This window comes from Euprymna scolopes, chromosome 12, assembly GCF_053919585.1.
Source record: "Euprymna scolopes isolate OS-2025 chromosome 12, ASM5391958v1, whole genome shotgun sequence".
NCBI lineage: Eukaryota > Metazoa > Mollusca > Cephalopoda > Sepiida > Sepiolidae > Euprymna > Euprymna scolopes.
In genome coordinates, this window is record NC_136493.1 from 85,886,360 (window position 1) to 85,911,826 (window position 25,467).

Here is a 25,467-nt window from a genome sequence, read left to right on the forward strand (position 1 = left end):
CACGTGCGCACATACAACCACACACAGAAATAACACCCCTATCTCTAATACAACACACTGAACAATACCAACCCTACTTAACCTCGAAACCAACAACACTAGGAGACACCTAGAACCATAGTATAATATCTGTTCCAACACCTCGCTCCCTCCTCAGTCAGGGGAGGAGAACCCCCTCATGACTGAAACGACTCTTCCCTTCTATCATCCCCCTCCCATACCTACACCCCCTCCAATGCCCCCCCCTCCGAGGAACAAAATCTTCCCCACACTAGGAACCGATCTTGGGTCTGGCCATACCCACATGGGGAGACAAATAAATAGAAACATTAAAAAATCCCCTATTTTAAATACACCCCTCTTTCTAAACAAACATAATATAAAACTAAAACGAAAAATCACAATACTAAAATCCAACAATCCAAAAAATAAATATCAAAATAGAATGAAAGCACCCCTACCCTTACTTCAGAAGAGCCAGTCCCCCCTCCCCACACATACACATTAGTAACGACCTCGGACCACAGCCGCCTTCCTAAGGAAGCAAATAACCCCAAAATACTATTAAAAAAAAAAAAAATACACATTCCCAAACCAATAAAAGCAAACACACACACACACACACATGCACGCACACCCTACCCCACCCTAAAGGAAAAGAAAAACACATTAGCAGAAAGAGACAGCCACTGACTACAGTGAGGTCAAAATCTCCCTGGACAAACCAAATAAAAAAGCCATAAAAAAGCAATAAAAATTCAGCATACCAATGTATAATAAACACTTACAAGCCTCCACCTCTTGGAAAAACTTCAAACTAACTAAGCAAATGCCATTTTTACACATTTGAAAATAATTTCTGAGGAGGACGCATCAGACCGTCTGAAACGTAAACGATTTCAATGACTTAAAAACATTACAATGATCCAAACATAATTCTCAATGAAAAAACAAGACACGGAATAATAAAATAATGTTAAAAAATACACATTGTTGGTGACTACTCCCTTATTTAAATATATATATATATATATATAAATAAAATGAACTCATTTTTTTCCCCTCTGGTTTTGACCTTAGTAGGATTAAAAATCAAGACATTTCATGAAAATGTAATATGCACAAACTGCAACACAATATCTGAGGTGTGTTATAGCCCTATTACCTCTCCACTTCCTCAAAAATCGTAGATTCCTATATTTTTTCTGGTGAGAGTTCATTGCCAAAATCGGTTACAGTCAATGGAAGTGGTAAAATCTTTTCTCTCTAATAAATTCCTCCTTTCCCCGCAACCACTTAACACTATTGCGGGATCGTTCACAAAGGACAGTTACAAAGGAACACTGGTTTGGGTTTTCTTTACTTTGTAGTTGCTTAAAAAACTGGAATGGAATTTTAACGAATCGAAGGGTTATTTATGCCATTTTTTTTTCGCTGTGTTTTTTTGGTTTTGTTTTTCCGAACATGTCCATTTTTTCCCGATTTATGCTTTTTGTTTTTCCGATTTCTTTTTTTCAAGTTTTACATTTGTTCGCTGTTTTTTTTTTGTTTTGTCGATTTTTTAAAGTTTAACAATCGTTTTTTTTTTTAAATATTTAAACAGGGTTATTACTTCGCTTATTCTTTACTTTATCCCCCCCTACACACTCACCTCCAAACAACCAGGCAACGCCGGGTACCCCCCCCACTAGTATATTATAAAGTGATTTCAAAAATAAAAAAAATATATATCCATATGACTTGAGTGCCAGTAGCTATAATCAAACCTGAAACCAAAACTTCTGAAGAATTCTTAGTAAAATTATTTATTACAAGAAATGGAAGGTCATAACAATTAGATGACAGTCACTTGGAAGAAAAAAGATGTGACATACAAAATAACACACACGCTATTGTATTAATATACAGATGCTGACACTTCCTAATCAGAAAGCATAGGAAACCATTTCTTTTTGCTGATCTTTCAATTAAATATTTGTAAAATTTATTATTATTCTTCTAATCAATGAAATCATTGATAACATTTTCTTGAGGCAAAGCTGAATTTTGAGTCTCCTAATCACTGTCGTTCTGTTACTGATGGTTAGCGTAGCATTTAATGAAGAGCATGTTTTGTTCTAACAAAGTAACTTCTCTAATATTTCCCTTCCACCTACTAAATATATAAACATATGCCTAACCTTCCTTCCCAATATGTCTAGTCATATAAATCAACTAATTAATGGTATTATGAATATTCAAGAAACTAAAAATATATATTAATTATGAAACTTCATAGAAGAGAGAAGTGATATTTATTGGGTTTTTTTTCTTTTAAGTTATATCTTAATTCACTGTAAACAAAATTTTTCAGTTTTCAAAAACATTTTTTGCAATTGGGAACAAACGCATAGGATTTGAAACTGTACAAGATAAAAATATTTTCAATAAGTAAATGAACTAATATTAAGATATTTCTCATGGAAAATTAAAGAAATATCCTCATATTTTTAACAACAATTATTTTTTTCCTTTTCCAAACAACTATGCATCATCAAGACATGAATTTCTTTAAACAATGGAAGACATCCACAAAAAAATTTATTAAACACAATTGCAGAAAATTTTAAATAAACTTGTTTAATATATATATATATATATATATATATATATATATATATATATCAATACGAAAATTTTGAATCTCTACTTCTATATAAAAGGCACTTTGCTTGTGTGCGCTCCCTAGGAACCCTGAAACAGCTTGATCGATTTTTGGGGGGAAATTTCACACAAATGTGTCTGTCAGTTTTGTACCGGAATTATCCTAATAAGTATCAAAAATCAATAATCAAAAAAATTTGATTGAAGAAGGAACAGTTCGATTTTAATCAAAGTTAACACCCTTATACAAACTAACATCACAAGTGCATTTGAGAAGTTTTATCACCACACAAGCAGAAGGGCCCAGCGTATAAAATTTTTTAAAAAATTATTTCAGCAAAAGTATTAGTTACGCATTAGTAGGTTAAAGTGTTAATACAAATAAAGTGGATACAGTTTAACGTTTTGTCCAGGACTAATTTTATATATATATATATATATATATATATATATATATATATATATATACACACACATACAGGGCCGTGAAAAAAAAAAAAATTATTCAGTCGAATCCCCCCAACAAGTTTTGAGAAAAAAAAAAAAAAAACGCTGTAACTTTATTCTTGTTGCGGGTTTCGTGAATACATCAGCGATATTTTGTTCTGATGATAATAATAATGGATCCCTTTTTCACCTCGTTTTTATGAAATGGTATTTTATATCTATATGCTTAGATCTTTGGTTGATTATCGTGTTCTGTGCTAAGATTATACTAGCTTGATTATCACAATTAATTACTACGGGGCTTTTAGTTAATTCTGGCTCTAAAATAGTCTTTAAGATATTTTTAAGGTAGAATGCTTCTTGGGTCGTGTGTGTGATCGCGATAAATTCTGCTTCACATGTAGAGAGAGATACAATCTGTTGCTTTTTAGATTTCCATGAAATAATAGGCCGATTTTCTGAGTCTGAAACAATATCCAGATATACTCTTGCGATCTTCGTCGTTTCCCCAGTCTGAATCCGAAAAACCTTCTAATTTTAGGGGATTTCTTGATTTTCTAAATACTAACTTCTGTTCTTTAGTTCCTTTTAAATAACGCAGGACTTGTTTAGCTCTGTTCAAATCCTTCGTTGTCGGTCGTGATAATTTTTGTGATAGTTTTGTTACTGTATAGCATATGTCAGGCCTGGTTGCAGTCATTAAATATATAAGACTACCTATAATTTCGCGGTATTGTGTCATTATTTCAGATTCTGTGTGTATATTTTTATTAATATCATTTTCGACCGGTGTAGAGCGTTTCTTGCACTCTCCCATTCTAAATTTTAATAGTATTTTGCCGATATTTTGAGTCATCGTAACAAGTCCTTTGCTTTGAGTAAATTCTATCCCCAGAAAACCAGGATATTTTGCCAAGATCGGTCATTTTGAATCTGTTAATTTATTCTTAACATCGGTTAACATTATGTCACAATTTGATGTGATTAAAATATCATCGACCCACAAAACTGAAATCAGTAGTTTATCGTCTTTGTGTTGGGTATAAACAGGGGTCTACAGCGCATTGTCTAAATTGTTGTTTAATAATATAATCATGAAATACTGTATTTCAACACTGAGCACTTTGCTTTAGATCATATAATGACTTGTTAAGTCACCACACGCTATTTTTATTTTTCATTATGAATCCCTCTGGAGGGGTAATATAAATTTTACAGTCTATTGAGGCATTCAAATAAGCATTTTTTACGTCCATTTGATGGATGTTTAGGTCATATTGTGATGCGATTTGCAGTAAAATTCTGATTATCGTTAGGTTTGTGGTTGGTGAAAACGTAGAAAAATATTCTATACCGTAAATCTGAGAGTACCCTTTAGCAACAAATCTAGCTTTGTACTGTTCTACGCCTGATGCTGTAGTCTTTTTTGTAAAGACCCATCTTGTAGAAATAACCTGTTTATCTTTTGGGAGAGGCACTACAGTATAGGTATCATTTTCGGTTAAGGCATCTATTTCTTTTTTCATGGCAATTTTCCATTCATCACAATATTCTGAATTAACTGCTTCGTTAAAGCTTTTGGGCGCATTTTCCATTGAATAGCAATAGTCGATTTGATAATCTTTTATATTGTCGACCACAAAAAAAATCGAGTCACCTATTTCTTTTGGGACATCTTTCGGCTTTATCATCACCATGGACACTCGTCTCCGTCATTTTTATTGTCTTCGTTTGTTTTAATTATTTGAGGGAATATAATTTCATCTTCATATGACGGGTTTTCGTCTGTAAAATTAAACGTGTCTGAATTTTACACATCGGATTCTTTTTATTTTATTTTTTTCGGGAAAAAATATTGAATTGGCTGTTTTTATCGTACCCAAGAAATATACCTCTGTCGGCTTTAATATTCAATTTACTCTTTTTATCTATATATGTGAAGCAAGTTGAACCAAATATATGCATTCTGATTAAATTTGTTTTTTTACCACAGGAAGATTCATATGGAGTTTTAGATAGCGTTTTGTTAAAGCACCTGTTGCGTATATAGGCTGCGTACATCCAGAGGTTTTTAGGGAGTTTTGATTCAATGAGTAGGCATTTTGCCATTTCAAAAAGTGCCCGCCACGCAAGTTCAGCAGTCCCATTTTGGTGTGACGATCTAGGAGCTAATGTTTCATGCCTGATATGATGGTTAATTAGTAAAAGTTCAAAGTCTTTATTGGTGAATTCCGTACCGTTGCCGGAGTGAATACACTTGACTTCACAGTAGCGAGCCATATCGGCTAGATATTTTCTAGTTGCTAGCAGGGTATCAGATTTGTTCTTTAAAAAGTAAACCATTATTAAACCTGAATGGTCATCTAAAAAATTCAACACATATCTATAATGTTCTCTGGTCATCAGTTCCACAGGACCATTCAAGTCACAATGCACCATTGATAGGATTTTTTTGGCCTTTTTCTCTGGTATCTTGCTTTGATAGTTTGTCATTTTCCCTTGCGTACAGACGTCGCAGTTGAAATTTTTTGATGTTTGTATTTGCATTCCATCAACTACAGTCGGCAACTTTTTGATATCAGGAATATTGCAATGTCCAAGAATTTTATGCCATGTCTGTAGATCATGGCAGGCGGTTTTCGATGAAACTACGCTATTTAAATAATATAGTCTTCCATTTTCTTTAATGTCAAATACAGTTCCATTCCGGTATACCAGCTTTGATTTATTGGAGCTAAAGTTTATATTTGCACCTTGTTTTGTGGCAGCTTGTACAGAAAATATATTTTGTTTAAATTTTGGGATTAGAAGAGCGTTTTCTAGAATACAGAAACATAGTTCACCTTTATTGTTCTTTAGCAAAATTTTCGCATTGCCTCTTTTCAAAACGATATCATTTACTCGACTCCCGTCAACTAGTTCTACAAAATGATTTTGTGGCTTAATGTTGGGATCAAAATTGATAAAATCAGATTCTTTTGTAATCACATGTGCCGTGGCCCCACAATCGACAAGAAAATTATTATTGTTTGTTGAAGCATTAAACGTACACGAAAATAAAAATGTATGTTCGCTAAGAGAGCTCTCTACATTTTTAATGGAGTCGCCATTTTGAGTCCTGTATCTACATTGGAAACTCTTGTGATTAGGTCGTCCACAATCATAGCAAATAATTTTTGTACTTTTCTTAGGAGAAAAATTGTTTTTGGCAAAGTTGCAGTTTTTATTCCTGGCATGGGTATAATTTAATTTTGGTGTTTTTATGTGTGTATTTTTAAATTTCATGATATTTGTGGATTCGTTTTTTTCTGTGATCATTTTTTCAGTTTCTTTGTAACTTCTGAGTGCAACCTTGAATTGGCTAAAAGTCATGGGTTTTTCTTTCTGAGTTATCACGCTGGTAAATGGCTTGAAATCACTCAGTAATCCCTTAAGGACCATGGAAATTAACAGACTGTCACTTATAACTTCACCGGACATTTTTAAAGAATTTGCAATCGTTTCGGCTCTTATAATATAATCAGTAATAGTTTCGGCTTCCATTCGTTTTAGAGAGGTCAGTTCAGTGTATAAAGAAATAATTTTGGGTTTTCCTTTCGATAAATAATGCTCTCTCAATATGTTTAATGCTTTGCAGCCATCGTCCAGAGCTTCTCTCATTACCAGTGATAGACTTCGGTCATCTAAACACTGTATTAATTCCGCAAAGACAGTTGCGTTCTTTTCAATGAAGTCGGGGTCGTTTCTATTTTCAGGTTGTGTTTGAAGTACTTTGTGTAGCTTTTGGATTCGTAGATATCCTAGAAATTTAAATTGCCACAATTCGAATTTTAATTCGGATCCATCGAAATAAAGACGCACACTGGGCGCATAACCTCTAGAAGTGTAAGCCATGTTTAGTTTCAGAAACGTTTCAGATGGTTCGTTGTTCTAAACAAGTCTTGAGAGGTGACTGGTTTGCAGTAGACAGAACAGTTTCCGACGGTTCGTTGTTACACACAAGTCCTGAGAGGTGACTTGTTTGCAGTAGACTGTTCCACAGAGCAAAATATTCTTACCGTGTAGAGACGGAAAAAAAACGTGAAATTGCTCCAGAAAAGGTTTAATATTTATGAAGCAATTCTGGTTTCTGATTGGTTGGTAGCAGAACGTGAATTAATTCGATTCGTCAGTTCCTAGCAGCATCGTTTATTTATAGAATCGTCCGACTGTGTGGGATCATACCCCATTCTTGTTCCAAAATATTGCAACAAAAATCAGCAGTAGGTATTTTTTTTTTTTTTTGATAAGACAGGGATGTGTTCAAAATGAATGTTTTTGTTTAGAACACAATTAAACCATGAGACTTGACTTTTGTTTCTAAACTTTATTTTAAGCTATTATATAAAAATAATTTTATAAAATAAACCATAGGTTCTCTACAGTGCAGCATGTAAAGCTTCCTTCAGGTTTATCATGATAGGTCCCAGCCTATAGCAGGCAATCAATTGCTGGGATTAAAAAATGGGCAATTTCACCAATTTCGATGCCAATAAAAGTACACTTACAAAGTGTAGAACATTTTTAATTCTAATTCAATGCCAGGCAACGTCAAGTCTCCCTGTTAGTATTAACGTAAAAGGAAAACAAGCTGCAAAAATGTAGCTAAGTTGCCATGACTACATCTTAGCATTTTGTCTTTTTAACTCCTATATCTTCGGATTGTTTTTAGTTTACAAAATAAAGTTTTACATAGAAAACTGATTAAAATCTTACACGACATCAAAATATTTCTTGCAACATGTTTTAATCATGAAAAATGATTCCTTATAATTTAGAAATTTCAAACTTTCAAGTGCCCTAAAGTTTGTTCCATCATGTTTTTATTGATTTGCAGTCAAGAACTGAAAATAGAACTCTCAAGATGTAGTTACAGTTATTTTTGAATCATTGAAAAATTTCATAAATAAGCATAAATATTTGTTTACATTTGCAAAAGAATTCAAATTATAAAATCTACCCCACCCCAAACAAAAATTGTGTTTTGCACGTTTACCACAAAATTTTGCGGTAAAATTCAATTGATAAAATCATACACAAATTACACATTTGTAAAGCTTGCTCTCTTTCAAATAATAAAATAATTTAAAGATTGGCTAAGAAAGAAGCAAAAAATTGCCAATTGAAGGGAATACGGTAAAAAAATAGGCCACATTCCATTAAAGTGATCAAAATAATATTCAAATAAAAAAACTAGCTTACCTTAATTTTGTAATTCCCGAGAACTTTGTCACTTTTGAAGACGTGCATTTTGTCTTTTTAGATGCATCAGATTTTTCCTTTAGTTTTTGAGATTTGTAACTTTCCCATCTTTGCATATAATCTAAAAAATAAATGTATAGATTACATGGTGTGCCCAACCATTTTTACAGTGACAACACAAAGTCATTCAGTAAAGTTTTAAGAATGAATATAATAGAACATTCAAATGAACAGAGAGGACTGAAAGAGAACAACCTTTTTCAGTAACACAACGAAACATATCAGCACACGATCATGTTATTCATGGATGTGAAATGTGTGGAAAATGATTGAAACTCTTAAATCATGTTTAAGACACTAACCAGAGCAAAAAGCTATTTCCAACTTTTAACATGGATTTCTGATATTCAGAAGGCCATAAATTCCAAGCCAGTGACATAAATGTTCATCTAAAAGTGAATTTGTACTCTGAACACCTGGTGCCCGTTTTTTTTTTTCTCAATCCAAACATGATGAAATTTCAATGAAACTAATTAAGTACTTCTGAAACTGAATCAACAACCAGATCACAACTGCTGAATTGGCTTAAGTGTTAAGAGGATTTAGTAAAATTTACTAAATAATCTCAAGAATACTTTCTATGAAGATTGAGAAAATCTGTAAATGATGTAAATTTTAATCAAATACCAGGTGAATGTTGTGTTGATAAAAAAACCAAAAAAAAACCCTGACTATTTCATCAACTCAATAAAGTCGTAGAACATATCTTTGAAAATGAAAATGTACATTCTTCTAGCCATATATAATTAAGAGCAATGGCTCAAAAAATCAAAACATTAATCAGTTATTTCTGATGGGACTTTTAAAACGCTTATATATTGTATTTTTTCTCACAATCATTTTAACAGATTTATCGTTCGAATAGTAATTCCTTATGAGAAAAAAAAAAAAATACAAGTACCAGAGAAAGTACACAAAAATATTCAACAAATCCAAAAGAAAAAAAAAAAAAAACCAACTTAGACCTGGTATATTATCAACCACAATCTTGGAAAGGATGAACAGTTCTGGTTTTGACTTTAAACTAAATCTGGAGGTTAATCCTTGCTAATGCACAAGTGGAGAGTTACTCTTATCATTACTTCCAAGTCCACTGAACTGGAGCGGCAGCACTGGTGAGGGTTGTCTTTGATAAGATATTAAACTGTTTGCTTTCAATCAATAACCCCACCCCCCGCCGCCCCACAAAAAATGATCACTAAATTTTATGGCCTAGCATCTATAACGGCTGAACCTATTATGCATCTTGTAAGCATGTGTTCATTTCAACGCACTATATAAGCATCAACAGGGAAGTTATGGTGGTTAAGTGGTTAACAACACCGATGAACAATCTAAGTGTGCCAAGTTCAAATTCAGTTGATTCCATAGAAACACTTTTACTTAAGGATGTTGGCAACCTTCACGTGGTCCCTTCTGTAAGTACTCCATGTCTTTTTGGAAAGAATTCTAACTAGTAAGATATTGGGAGAAATGAATGCCAACAATAATCATTTGATTCATTCGAAATAAATGAATGAATGATGCCCAACAATAGCAACACTAATAAGGATACAGCCAAATTAATAAATCATGGAGATTGTAGAATTCAATTTAAGTAAATACAAAATTTTTTTTTAACACACACCAAATGGAGTCCAATACATGAGACTACACAAAATAGAAATGACAATAAAATGATTAATGCCACTTAGTACTAGCAATAGCTGAAATACCTTAACAAGGATAAAATATTACACAATTGTTTAATAAAATTTATTGTGTTCAACTCATACAAAAGTTATATAACTGCCATAGGCAATTAGAATCGCATAAATTGAATGATTTTTACAAACTCACAAGTCTCATAAAATAATACACACAAAGGAAGGGAGACATATACATTTGCAAGTAAGCGCCCATAATAATGCTGAACGACATGATAGTTCTAATTCTAATATTGATTATTGCTATAATTTTACAATAAAAAGTTAATTGTTTTGTAACCAAATTAGTATGGTTACATTTCATCTTTGAAACAACGGGAAACTTTTTTTTTTATTACGCAACTGGATTTGTTGTGTTCAATGTCTATTGTACATGGTAACACACACTAGAATTCACTTTCAAACGAACTTATCTCTGACCAGATTTTTATTACCCCCCCCCCCTTTCTTTCAAATCCATCCTTGTCACTTTCGCCAATGTTTTCCTCTGCCTTTTCTACTATCTAACCTTGCTACTTTCTACATTTATACCAAAAAGGAATTCGAAACGACTTCATACAGATGGAGATACACAACCAGTACATTCACACCAAGCACAATTCTGAGTAACTGCTAATTTCAGAATTAGTACCTAAAAACTAATATTTAATAACACAAAGTAGTGATCAAGCCTTTTGTTTCCTTAGTGTGGTTGACCCTCAGACATTGCCTTCTAATATCTACAAGCTACAGGGGTATGGGTACCTGATTGAAGAAAGATCATGCTAAATAATACAATCACTATTAGCTTTTTTTTTTCTTGGTGACTAATTGCTTGGTCAGATCAAGTCGCTCCAACTTCTCATCTAACCCAAGTAAAGGCCAAAGTAGAGTGTTGCTAATCATTTAACCATTTAGATTGCTAAGCCTTAAGGATCTTGTCCTTAGACATAACAGGTTGCCATCCATATCCAACACGGGAAGTCTTACTCCTCTGCTGAAGTGTGTACAGCCTTGTTGACAGGGCTTGAGATATATATATATGTCTCTTATTATATAAAAAAAATCCATGTGGGAGTTTGTTCCCTATGGAATCTGAAACAGCTGGGATGATTTTTATGAAATTGCACACAAATGTACTTTATGTATCTAGCAGTATTCTTAGGTTTTGTATCAGAATGTCTTTGATAAGTATTGATAATTGATAATCAAAAAAAATCCAATGAAATTAGGAATAGGCAATTTTGATCAAAGTTAACACTTTATACAGCCTAGCATCACAAGTGTATTCGAGAAGTTTTATTACCACACAAGCCAAAAGGCCCAGCATATATAATCAACAGTAGATTCTTTGATATGAAATGAAGGTTTTACTTTAGAGCACAGTTCAGCCATTGTATATAAAAATATTTTTATAAAATCAACAGTAGGTTCTTTACAATGCAATATAAATTACAATGTATTGTGGACAAAGTCATTGCAGGAGGCATGTGAAGCTTCCTCTCAGTGCATCATGATGGGTCCTTAACTCGAGCAGAAAATCAATCGATTTGATTGAAAAATTGGTGATTTCACCGATTTCAATGACAATAAAAATATGGTAGAGAGAAACATTCGTTGATCATCATTTAATTCAGAGCAATATCGGATCTCTCTGCTAGTATATTATATTTGTCATTTCAAGAAAAAAAAAAAAAAAAAAACACATCACTTATTACATTTCCAAGTACGTATTTCAGTTTCAGAGAATTTGAAAATAATGTCCTAGGAAAAAAATATAGTATTTGCATTAGAGATTGAGTAATTTTAACAAGTGTATTTACACATACATAGAATTAAATAAAACAATTATTTAACAAATTTAAATTGAATAAGAAGAGAAACATGTTGAATATGTATGACTAATCAGCAGGTAGAATGAAGAGCAAAAAGTTTCACAAATGGTATCTTTGGTCAGAGAACTAAGTTATTTGGCCATCAAAGGAGAGATGAAAACTAGAGTTATCAAAATCCCCAGGAATCAGAGAAAGAGTGACTCAAGGTGACTGTGACCAAAGAGAGAAGGATCATGGGGTCATTGTTGCTAACCATCTGAACACAAGTGAGTATCAGATCAGTCCGAGCTGGGATACTTGAAGCAAGGTGTAGGACATCAAAAGAGGCATAATACTCAATGATTATCTAGAGCATTGGAAGATCTATGTGCAGACAAGTTTATGTAACCATTGATAGGCATGTTGAACCTGGCACAGACTTTATTACAGCAATTTACACTTTCTTTAATGGGTTTTCAATACATTAAAAAAATATAAAATAGTCTTATAAAAGGTCAGTACAATTTTAAATTATGTGTTAAATCAATTTCTTAGTACAGCTGTTCCCATAATAAACTAAATATTTTCACACCCTTCACTAAACAAATTCAGTATGTCTGTTTTTAATAAACAAATGTTAGAGCTACAAAAATAGAAAAAAAAATCTTCACAAAATACAAATAAAAAAATAGAAAATGAAAAAAAATAAAATAAAATTTTTTTAATTGTATCTGTGAGGAAATCAAAAAAGATAGTCTAGCTGCGACTAAATTAGTCACGTCGATATACTTTATGCCTACTGTCGAGATGAATGGTACATGTATTTACAGAGGAAATCTATAGAAATAGCGGCCTTTAAAGTTTTAGTCAAACTTTGTTTTGTCAATGTACAATAATTTATTTATTCATTTCTTTTTTTTCAGATTACCGATAAATGAAATTTTGATTATTCATCTATATAAATAAAATAAATGCCCTGTGAGAGAATGTATCTCCAAAAATAACAGGTACATCAGTATGATTAGAACCAGTATCTCTCAATGACTAACATGTCACCTATCCTCTCCAAATAGCTCCATTTACCAACACCTTACAGCACACGACACCCACACAACTGAATTTAAGAATATACTAATTAAAAACACCATAATTTTAGCAGTCTCGTACTGTGATCTGTGCCTCCCAATTATTGAAGCCTTACTAATCCGTATGAAAAAAAAACAACTATCAATAAGGCTTAATAGGAAAGGGAAGGCACGATTGTGCTTTTAATGATTTTATATGTCTTTTCGGGTTTGTATTACTGTACACAGATTCGAAAAAGTTGTCAAAAAACAAATATATAACAAATAAATGTTATCAAAGGCAAGATAAGTTACTTTTCTACCAAACTGGATATATTTTTCATGTTTTTATTCAATGTAACATGTTTATTCAGCTCGAAAACCATACAGTGTTTACCGATGTATTAAAACATTCAAAATGGCGTCTGATTCTCTCTTTAACACGGTAAGTTTGGAAAAAGATGTTATAAATAAAAAAAACGGATAAAATACTGTTAAAAACTCGCTCAATATATGTTACCGTGACATAGGTTGACATATATTCGGCGGGTTTTTAATAGTATTTTGTATAGTTTTTTATTTATAACACCTTTTTCCAAACTTACGGTGTTAAAGAGAGTGTGAGACGCCATCTTGAATTTTCGAATACATCGGTAAACACTGTATGTTTTTCGAGCTGAATGAATATGTTACATTGAATAAAAACACGAAAAATATATCCAGTTTGGCAGAAAAGTAACTTATCTTGCCTTTGATAACATTTATTTGTTATATATTTGTTTTTTGACAACTTTTTCGAATCTATGTGTACAGTAATACAAACCCGTCTTTTCAATAAATTCACCAACACAATTTTTAATTCATCACTCGCCTGAAGACGACTTATGGAAGTCGAAAACATGCGACTACGATGAATTTCTTTTTACACTCGAACAGAAGGTTCAAACACTAGTCAGCCAAAAAGAAAAAACAGATTGCAAGATAAACAACCAGGAATTGTCCCTGCTGTTCAATTAAACATGCATTAGAGAAAAAATGGCAGCCAAGTATACTAATAAATAAAATAGTAGATTGTGTGTGTGCATAAATATTTAACCAATATACTCTTGAACTACTAGTCACATAATACTGAAATTAACAGGAAATAGTAATCATGCAACAAAGATGGTTTATTAATTTATTTCGGAATATTATTCTCATCTTTATTAGTTGTTGTTTTTCATCTTTTATTGATTTGTTTATTCACAACGTTTCGGCCAACTATTCGTTGTGAATAAACAAATCAATAAAAGATGAAAAACAACAACTAATAAAGATGAGAATAATAGTCCGAAATAAAAATAAATTAATATATATAATGCTCATCTCAAAAATGAATTCCAATTAAGGAATAATATATATATACCAATCGGTACGGACCCAACTATGGAAGATCAGATAAATAAACGTGGATTTATAAGATCAAAGAATTCAACCTTGATCGCTCTTTGGGGCCCGTGGCGCAGTTGATAGAGACGTTGAATCTCTACAGTTCCAGATGAACATTGTCTGAAGATAACGGTTTCAATCCCACCCAAAGCGTGCCAGAAGTCTAGTTGGCCAAAAATGTGGTGAGACGGCAACAACTACGGATGGCAGTGATGGCTGAGAATGCAGTTAGGAGATTTGAAGTTCCTATCCGTCGCGGTTACCACCTGACAAAGGCCAGAGGAACAGTTGGCCGAAACGTTGTGAATAAACAAATCAATAAAAGATAAAAAACAACTAATAAAGATCATAATAATAGTCCGAAATAAAAATAAATTAATATATATATATATAATGCTCATCTCAAAAATCAATTCCAATTAAGGAATAATATATAAAGATGGTTTATAATGAGTAAAATCTTTGTTTGGATGGATGAATACCACATACAGACATTTCTGCAAGTTGAAATACAAACTGTTCATTTCAACTTGCCAACATTCTTTCTGCGCACGCACAAATTCAATTCATTTCTTCAAGTTTAATATTAAATCATTCTAACTTATCTCGATAGCTACATGTCGGTAGATGACGTGGGTGGCTAGAGTACTAAATGTTTTGGTTTCGATTCTAGCTGATGACACCCCAGTTATTTTTTTTAACTTTTGAAATCATTACTATATATTAGGTACAATATAATATTCAGTAGAGAATTAGCTCTGTAATAATATGAAATTTCCATGAATTAAAATATATTCAAGCATATTTTATGACACAGCAAGCCCTTCCCCCACTAGTCATACAGAAAAGAGATATAGATATATATTAGTGATGGAATGATTCCAATATTTTTCGCAATTCTGATACAATTACTGATTCTGATTCTTTATAAATCTCTAAATATTTAACTATAAAAGTGTTATTTTGTCCCAATTACTGTAAAAACACATCTTAAATGTGTATATATTTTCTCAGACGTAAAATCACAATTGTGAGGGGGTGATCTAGAGATTTTAGTCTTAGTGGAAGTTAAAATTAGTAAATATTTATTATTTTATTATTATTACAAGCAGTGGAAGATGTGTCTTAAGCCAAAATCAAATAAAAAAGATAAAGGAAAATAGGCGCAAATTTTTCCGATTCCGATACCAATACCCCCAAAAAGCTCCAATTTTTCTGATTCCGATTAATCATCCCAACACTAATATATATATATATCTATATATATATTAGTGCAAAATTTTGTTGAAAATTCAAAGACTCACATTTTCTTTTTATAACCTTCGTTTATTTCCTGGATTTTTCCATTACAGCTGTTTCATTAATAGGTTGACAATTTTACGATTTATGTTTCCGTAAAAATACCTTGTCCTCACCAACTTCTTCAGATGTTTATCCATTACCTTTTTACAACAAATGGTACATTTTTAATATGCTGGATAACGTATTTGGGTAAAAAGATTTCCACAGCCATGCTTCCTCATTTCCTCCATCTTTTGGTGTTATGTAAAGATAATTTTCCGTTTTAACCCGTACTTTCATATTTTTATTTTTTATTTATTAATTATTTTTGTTTTAATTTTCTGTTTTTCCTATTTGTTTCCTTTTCCAATAGTCATAATTTTATTCCTATATTTATGCGTGTTTATTTTAATATTGTTTTTTTGCTTAGTGTTTGAATTCGTATTATATTACCCGATACAGGGGAGGTCACTCTCGTGGTATCATTTTTTATCTAGGATTACCTCCCTTGCATTATTTTTTTTTTTCCTAATCTGCTCTAGTGCGTGAAATTACATATTTGTTTCTGTGCAAACACCCGTGGATTACATCTAGTCTTTTGTTTAATAAATTTTCTTTTGATATTAGTAAATAGTAAGATTCTAATATACATAGGTTGCATCGTTTTCAATTTGCTAGGTTTATATTTTTCCCCCCTTATCAATTATTGACCATCTTAATTTATATTCAGTTTTATTTTCCTTTAATTCCTTAATCCATACTGTTAAAGTGGTTGAGTTTTTCTTTGTTTTTTTTTTCTGGTTGTTTTCTCTATTACTATTGGTTCTGTTTCTATTTTCGTTATAGTAGTTGTGGTTGTCACTATTGTTATGATCCTTTGTACCGTTGTTTTCATTTTTTTTACATTGTTGTTGTTTTTGTTATTTTTGGTGTTCTTTTCTTTCTCGGTTTCATATTTAAACGATGCTAGGTGATTACGATATGTCCTTAAAGCAAGTTCCGGTGCTCCCCAGATATACTTTAGTTTCATTATTTGTTATAACTTCCCATTTGTATACTACATTTGAAGTTAAACAGTTCCCTCTCATTAGACATTCATATATATATATATATATATATATATATATATATATATATATATATATATATATATATATATATATATATACACACACACACACACACATTATAATAATTATTAAATACCTACAGACACTAGTGTTTCATCCTTTCAGGAATCATCAGTGCAGGGTGTCATGATTAACACTGGTCAAGAGATTTTGTTTTGAAAGCAGAAAAAGCATTTTTTTTTTATTTTCAAGAAAATATACGAAACTTGCTAATGCCCTGACTTGAAATTAGCTGAGCGCTGGTAAGCGCATTAGTGTATAGTGAGCCGTTTTTCCCGTTAAGCGGATTTGAATTTCTATAAAATATTTTAAAGAAATTTCTGCACAATTAAGAATTATCAAATATTTACACATTATACATGAAAATAATTCTGAAACTATTATCTATATTTTATCTTATCAATTTTGAAATATACTTTGTCGATCGTAACTTTGCTTCCTGTAGTCGTAAAAATATAAATCAAAGTCCAGTAGAGATGGACTTCTATGCTTATATAGTCTGGAAAATTTCAGCTATATCCGATCAAATTTGACCCCATGCATGTGTATCTAAACATAACGTATGAAATGTAAACATAGAAAAAACAGTTTCCCTTTTTGCTGTCGTCATTTTTTATCATTTTTAACTTGGAGTATGAAAAACATTGAACGCATAAAAGCAAAATAAATTAAGATCATTGGAATGCTTATTCTATTCTCTTTCCAGCAATTTAATTCTTTTAAAAATTGACCCACAAATAAAAAAGATATGACTTGTTGAAGCCCATTAGGTATGTAATATTGCCGATGTCCACGAAAATACAGCATATGCTTGTAATGCTATAAAATGTTCTTACATATTTAGTTGGAACTTATATTATCAGAACATAATTAGCTTAATTAGAGCTATTCGGTTATCAGAATACATAATATAAGCAATCCCAAGTAGTCCAGCGTTATTTTGGGTCAAATTTTAAAATAATATGTAACATTAGTTTTTAACGGTGAATTAAATCGTTTTGTTTTAAAAAATACGAAAATGTGAAATATGATTTTTTTGCTTCACGTGTGCAAGCAGTACCCCGCCCCTAATCTGGATAAAAACAAACATAAAAATTGTCTCAGTCATGAAGGATCTCTCCTTCATTGACAGAGGACAGAAAAGGCGAAGTGTAGCATCAGAATACTACACTGATCTTGGCTCGAAGTCCACGTAGAGAAATAAAAAAAACGTCTTAAACTGAAAAGTTTAACGAAATGATGTATCACTTGGACAAGGAATGTAATTGAAAATAAAAACAAATTTATCTAAAATTTGTAAACAATTACTTAGCTTTAGCAAAAATTGTTTTTTGATCTTTAAATGAGTCAGCAAAAAATATTTAAGTTTTCCAAACGTCACGTTTTCTGTTAGTGACATCACTTGTTTTAAATGAAATTTATTTTTGTCTGTTTGTCATAATTTTTGTCAAGTTCCACACCCCTCATTTACAAACTTTTACATATTTAAAGTAACTTGATGTCCAAAATCTAAGACATAACATTTTCAAAAGCCAATAATTATGACCCAGTAACTGTAAATATTGGTGTCAAACACCCTTAACCTTACCTCTAACCCTACTTACAAGTGGCAAGCTCCTCACCAAACAAAATTCCTTGGGAAGCTACTTATAAGTGTCTAAAAAAAAGATCCTTCCTTAAAGAAAAATGCACCATTTATCACCCATAAAAAAATCAATTGATCAACTGTCCTAAAATGCTAGAATGGTCTCGAAATGGTGAATTGTTTTACATTAAATTTATGTGAAACTAACCCCCACTCTAAATTCTAAAATTGTTTTGTTTCTATCAAGTCTCCAAAGTGTTCACACATAATTTTCCTTAGTTCTATCATTAACCCAAAGTCAGAGTGCCCCCCCCTCATAATTGCACTAGTAATACACACGGATGAAAAAACGCTTTGGATAATCACAGATTTCAAGGTAGTTCTACTAAAATAGCCATATTTTTTAAACCAAAGAACTTCAAGTCTTTAAATTACTACTGTTTTGTTCGGAAATGAATATACTTTCAAATGAATTAATAAATATGAATGTACATTATATATTTTAAGAGTTTTGAGCAAATAAAGTGATAAAAATGTGAACGTCATAAAATGGCGTTTTCGGTAAGGTTTTGTAATGACCCCCCCTGTTTTCTAACCGTGATTGTATGAAGAATTTTGTCATGAAATTTGGGAATCAATAAAAAGAGGTGTTAATCTTAATACTGTCAAGTGTCCGAAATATTTTTGACCATTTCTTTTTTTGTCATGTAAAAATAAGACTTTAATATGCCGAGTATCGAACATTTTGAAAAAAAAAATTCTTCGGACACCCAGTAATAAGTAAATCAATCTTTTTACTATCTTTATCAATTAAAAGTATTATTTTATGTTGAGTAGGACCGCGGTAATTGATAATTTAAAAGGACCTACCCGAAAAAAAAAAATTGTTTATATTTCTCGAATTTGGTCAAATGAAGTTAATATTACTAGAAGCAGCAGCAGCAGCAGCTACAGCCTGTAGAATCAGCCATAGCACAGTGTATAAACAAACACGCGTTCTTTAATTTTTATTCAAGAACGAATTAAGAAAAACAAAATGAAACAATGAAAATAATTAAGAAAAACAAAATGAAACAATGAAAATAATTAAGAAAAACAAAATGAAAACATAATGAAATATGAATATAAATGTTCTTATGTTTAATTAGAGCTATGTTGTTATCAGAATAACATTAGTTTAGAACTATTCGGTTTTCAGAATGTATAATAACAACAATCCCAACCAATTCGGTATTATGAATCTGTTGCAATTTCTCACATTTTTCGTCAAATTTAAAAACATGGTTAAAAAAAAACAAAATAAACTTTTGTAGATATATAGCTTGCATGCACTTTTATTCTTTAAATTAGTTTTGAACAGCGAATTAAAACAATGTTTTACTGCGAACAGCCACAAATGTTTTTTTTCAAAATCAAAATAAGTATCAAAATCTCGTTTATACATAGATTCGAAAAAGTTGTCAAAAAACAAATATATAACAAATAAATGTTATCAAAGGCAAGATAAGTTACTTTTCTACTTAACTGGATAATTTTCTAGTGTTTTTATTTAATGTAACATGTTTATTCAGCTCGAAAAACGTACAGTGTTTACCGATGTATTGGAAAATTAAAAATGGCGCCCGGCCCGACTCTCTTTGACACGGTAAGTTTGAGAAAAGGAGTTAAAAATTAAAAAAAAAAAAAAAACTATACAAAATACTGTTAAAAACTCACCGAATATATGTCAGCCTATGTCATGGTAACATATATTGAGCGAGTTTCTAGCAGTATTTTGTCTATTTTTTTTATTTTTAACTCTTTTCCCCAAACTTACCGTTTCAAGAGAGTCGGACGGCGGGCGCTATTTAAAATTTTCCAAAACATTAGTAAACACCGTTTTCAAGCGGAATAAACATGTTACATTAAATAAAAACACTAAAAAATTATCCAGTTAGGTAGAAAAGTAACTTGCTTTTGATAACATTTATTTGTTATATATTTGTTTTTTTGACAACTTTTTCGAATCTATGTGTATAGTAATACAAACCCTCAAAATCTATATCAATATTCTTGAAATTTTAAAAGCAGTTAGAAAACACATCAAACTACAATTAGGAAGCTTTTTATTTCGTTAATTTTTTTTTCTACTTATTAAGCGAAAGATATTTTTACAACCTGCTCCAGTGTAGTATAAACGGCCTATGGAATTAACACCTTCAACCTCGAAAATAGAAATCAACAAATTTATGGAATTTTCTTTGAAATTTCGCAACGCAGTTTCTTATTAAATTAAAACTAAATATATAATATAAAGCCAATAATTATGAACCGCTAACAGTAAATATGAGTGATGAACGCTCTCTTTGAAAAAAAGCTCTCTTAACTTCACCTCTAATCCAAATTATGTGTGGCAAGTCTCCTCCTAAAATACTCTTTAACCCTAACAGTAACACTAAGTTCGAGTGGCAAGCCCCCCTCCCCCTCCAACAAAATACCTCTGTAAGCCACATACAAGCCTCTAAAACAAACAAAAAATAGATCCTTCCTTAAAGAAAATACACATAAAAATAAATTGGTTAACTGTCCTAAAATGCTAGAATGGCCAGGAAATGGTGAATTATTTTACATTAAATTTTTGTGAAAGTAACCGCTCCCCCCTCTAATATTGTTTTTGTTAGCTTTGTCTCTGTCAAGTTTTCAATATGTTCACACATAATTTTCCTTAGCCCTACAATTAATTCAAAGTCCGAAACAGTTAACTGCCCTAAAATGCTAGAATGATGTGTAATAGGAAATTATTTTACATTCAATTCTAAAATAATTTGTTTATCTTTCATTAAAGTTTTTCATGGCATTTTATACATAATTTCCTAAAAAGGTAGAATCACATTTTGGAGGGGTGGTCAGAAGGAGTTGAGTGGGGTTAAACAGAAGGTGTTAATCTACAATAATACCAAACAAATATTGCAATATATTCATTTTTAAATGGTCTTATGTTTAGATTTAAGTTTTTTGTACATAAAGCACATTACAATTCAACTTTGAGTTCTCCAACTTCTTTTCTGTTTATGGATACATGGCATTTTTAAGGAATTGCTGCATATTTATGCACATTTACTGCAGATTATTTGGAAACCATAAACTTTGGGAGATTTTCAGTTGCATATTCTGATTCCTTGTACAAAAATACACTTATACAGTAAATTTCATTTTTTAGTCTTGTGTTTTAACAAAGATATGACATTTTTACTGAAAAAGTAGTGTAAAAAATGTGACGAAACGCATATGGTCTTAAAGAGGGGAAAATATCCAAACGTGTGAGGCACAAAAATGGCCATAACTTCCTTAATTTTAATCAGATTTTTAAAATTTAAAAAGATTCTTTCTTAGCTCATCAAGCTCTTTCTATGCATACCAATATTGAAATATTTTAAGCTATTTCAATTTTTTCATGTGTATTGCTAAATTTGCACAAAGACCCTCCTAAAACCATATATAATAGTCTTTAGGAAGGAAAAAAAAAAAAAGAGAAGAGATATGACTACCTTGATGAACAGGATTTCTCCACTCCTGTTCATAGTGCACTATAGAAAGTATGGAACTCCAAGAGACACACCAATACAGACATGATAACTTATTGCAGACAGTGCACAGGACTTGTATGAGACAAACACATTTATGTGCACGTTCATTATCTGTGGCAATCTTTGTCCTTCCAATCAAGAACCAAATTACTGCTATTTTATATTCCAAGAAGTCATATAATTTGAATTCTTTAGACTACTGTTCTCCACTTGGGTACTAATCTTCACAACATTTCGGTTGATATAACCTCTGACCTTCTTCAAGTGTATCTTATTGAACTGGAGAATTTGCACGGAAGTTTGACTCCACAGAGTAGAATGCTCTTGTTCTGTAAACCATGACTGGGTAGAAATCCTAAGTAATTCACAATTGTATTTTGAGTGTCACTAGCACTGAGAATTGAACTTTCAACCTCCAGAAGCGTGTAACTTTACAACTGAATTTTACCAAATATTTTATCCCCTACGCCACGGGTTCTTGCAGACAATGTTCTACCGTCATGGATTAAGTAAAGGGTTCCGTTCAAAATTCTGTACAGATTCCAGAGTTTGACAAGATACAACAGAAGGTCAGAGGTTACATCAATAGAAATATTGTGAAAATAACACTCAAGATGAGTGTAACACCAAAGAGAGGCAGCGTGAAATCGTCAGTGACCATTAACTTTTAATTAAGAGAGAAGTGTTAATATCTTGTGCCGAGCACTACCAGAGAACCTTACTGGCTTCAATTCTGCCAAAGTATTTTTTTTTCCCCCCTATTTTCTTTAAAGCCGAAACAATAATAATGATCTAGTCAAAATGGACTTGATAGCCTCTGGGTGGTGGACGGAGTGACAACTTCAAAGCAAACATTTGGTTGTTTTTCAAGTCGAACGATGGTGACAAATTCCGATACAGTCATACCCAGTGCGAAAGGGGAAGCATTTGTTTTTCAAGTCGAACATCTCTTTTCTATTTTTTTTTAAAGCCGAAACAATAATAATGATCTAGTTAGAATGGACTTGATGGCTTCTGACTAATGGACAGAATGATAATTTCAAAAACATACATTTTGTTTTCAAGTTGAACGATGGTGAAAAATGTCATATCCAGTGCAAAAAGGGAAATATTTCTTTCCTTTGATAAAACTGAGGATAAGAGAAATTAATCCAAAATATTAATTGAACCCGAGTTCAGAGTGTTGAACCCGAGGTCGATTTCGGTGCTGACGTGGTAATCTAGTGCCCGGAATGGCCGATTGTTTTTTTTTATGTTGTGGGAGGTGGTCAGTGTTCTGCCGTCGCTCGAATTGTCCAATGGGAGCGGTCTGGTTGGTGACGCCGGGAGTTGTGATTGGTCAACGAAAAGTTGGGGATTTCCCCGCACCACCTAATGCTCTGATATATAAAGACATGCAGGACCCAATTTGGGCAGTCTGAGTCGGAATTCGCTCTTGCCGGGTTGAACATCGCCACCCTCTCTCCCCACCTCACCAATTGCCATGATAAATTGAAGTTATCGTCCTGTCTGCGAGTTCAAACCGAAGTTACAGTTTGTACATTTAAGACGAGAAGATTACAGAATTCTATCACTGAATTATAACGCTTAAATATTAACGAACCAATAGAGAATTATAGTATTTGCTTGCTTATTCCAACGGAAATTTGTTTTCTTTCTTCTTCACTCTGACCAAGGACTATAGTTAATTTTATCTGTTAAAAAAAAAAAATTAAAAAAAAAAAAAAAGGAAAAAAGAAAAATCCAGACACAACCAAGAAAGATTTTAACTTAGAGTTTCTCCACGCGGCTATTGAATGTAACAATCATTGCTATCTACTAAACTTGTATTCCAGAACTGTATAGATTATATATAGATAGATATGTATTCCTTTTCTTTTTATTACTTAACTGTTGCTTATTTAATACATTTCATATAACCTACTCCCTGGAGTCGTTTGTTTCTCCTTCGTACTTCGACTTATAATTTTTTTTTTTTTTTTTTTTTTTTAAATTCCTATCTTGAATTACTAATTTTTTTTTTTGGAATTGTGAGACTGTTTCGTCGGCGCGCCCCAGGATTACCAATAACTGAACCCGTAACCGAGTCCAGTACTATCCGGTCTGGTGGTTGATGCAGCAGAGAAGATTCCACCATCGGACACCTCGCCCCATCGAAGAAGTGCATAATTGGTGACGTGACGCACGAACAGTTTCATATGAGAACAATAGTCCAAAGAATCCAAATAATATGAATAATCAATCCTCATCTCAAAAATACAGAAATGTTAAGAGAATTGTTTTCTTATGGGCAAAAAATCCATTCCCATACAATTAGGGACAAAAATCATTGTGGTGCAATATTTTCAGCATTTGAATATGCGGATAGCATCCATGCTCAACAAATAGTGATAATGATCAAAACTAATCTGAGTAAGTGCGTGTGTGTGTTAACAGAGGATGACACAGCCATTTGTGATGCCATACATTTTTAATAAAATCTTTTCTCTCCAATCGACATGCAATCGTCAGCTACTGGACTAGACTTGAGACAAGATATCAAGCACAGCACCATTGTGCCTGACCTACTCATTATCCCTTATGCAATCTACGAATCACAGAAAAATTTCACAAGAATGTTCTCGCTGATCACTCCTGTGATAAACAACTCAAACAACCTTTCCAATATCTTTTGGCCATGAAACTCAAACTTGTCAAATATTTTTATTCTTCCTTCTAAAACATGCAAAAAAAAAAAAAAAAAAAAAAAAAAAAAAAAAAAAAAAAAGAAAGAATAACAAAAATTCTGATTAATTGGAATTGAAAGTTCCTCTCCTTTAAAGTAAATAATGATGATTCATTTTTGCTAATCTAATTAAAAAAAAAAAAAAAAAATTCTTTGTGATTTTTTAGTTTCTAAAAATCTGCAGTAAACCATGCACAATAATTGTGAACATGGAAAGGATAGACAAATAGTATTGATGCAGAAATTGGAAGAGGGACCATCGCTAAAGTGGAAATAGGAAGCATATGGTCATGATTGCAGTATTCATCCAAAGTCAATTGGGCTGGCTCTTTCTAACAAGTTCATCACATCCCGGACACTGACTGACCAGGCACAGCAATCAAAGATTGCTTTTGCTATGAGTGCAAGCCATTCATTGTTCTAGCAATAGACCCTGTAAAGGTAAGGGCCCAGAATCAGTTCTGCATCCTGCTTTACTGTCACGAGCCAGGTTTTAAGTTGACCACTGCAACATTTCTTTCAGTCTGATGGTGGTGCTGGGTCAATGACTTTACAGAAGAAGTCACCTGGGGGTTGCTGAAGGGTATGGCCGAACCAACACAGGTGTCTGACAAAGAGATTATTGGAGGGAGTGGATCTTTCAGCAAGCACGAATTGTACTGCTGGAAATAAACTGTTGCTAGCAGACGAGGAGGACGCTGCATAGGCAGTGATGGTTGAATACCTTCAGTTTGCCAAGCCTTGCAACCATAAAGGAGAATGGTGCAACGAGGGCCTAGTGGATCCTGACTTTGGTGT

The 25,467-nt window shown here is 32.3% G+C and overlaps 1 protein-coding gene across 3 annotated transcripts in view; it reads right to left on the reverse strand.

The window, feature by feature from the left end:
• LOC145291391 (uncharacterized) overlaps window positions 1-25,467 on the reverse strand; it is a 75,250-nt gene that overhangs the window by 35,819 nt on the left and 13,964 nt on the right. The window contains exons 1-2 of one of the 3 annotated variants that reach the window (XM_080137185.1): window positions 10,019-10,050; window positions 8,332-8,452 (exon numbers count right to left, since the gene is read on the reverse strand). In XM_080137185.1, coding sequence (XP_079993311.1) covers window positions 8,332-8,452; window positions 10,019-10,037 — 140 coding nt within the window. In that variant the 5' untranslated portion in view covers window positions 10,038-10,050. Of the gene's footprint in view, window positions 1-8,331; window positions 8,453-8,586; window positions 8,721-10,018; window positions 10,051-25,467 lie in introns of those variants that run through there. The other 2 variants (XM_080137184.1, XM_080137183.1) reach the window with 2 other exon arrangements.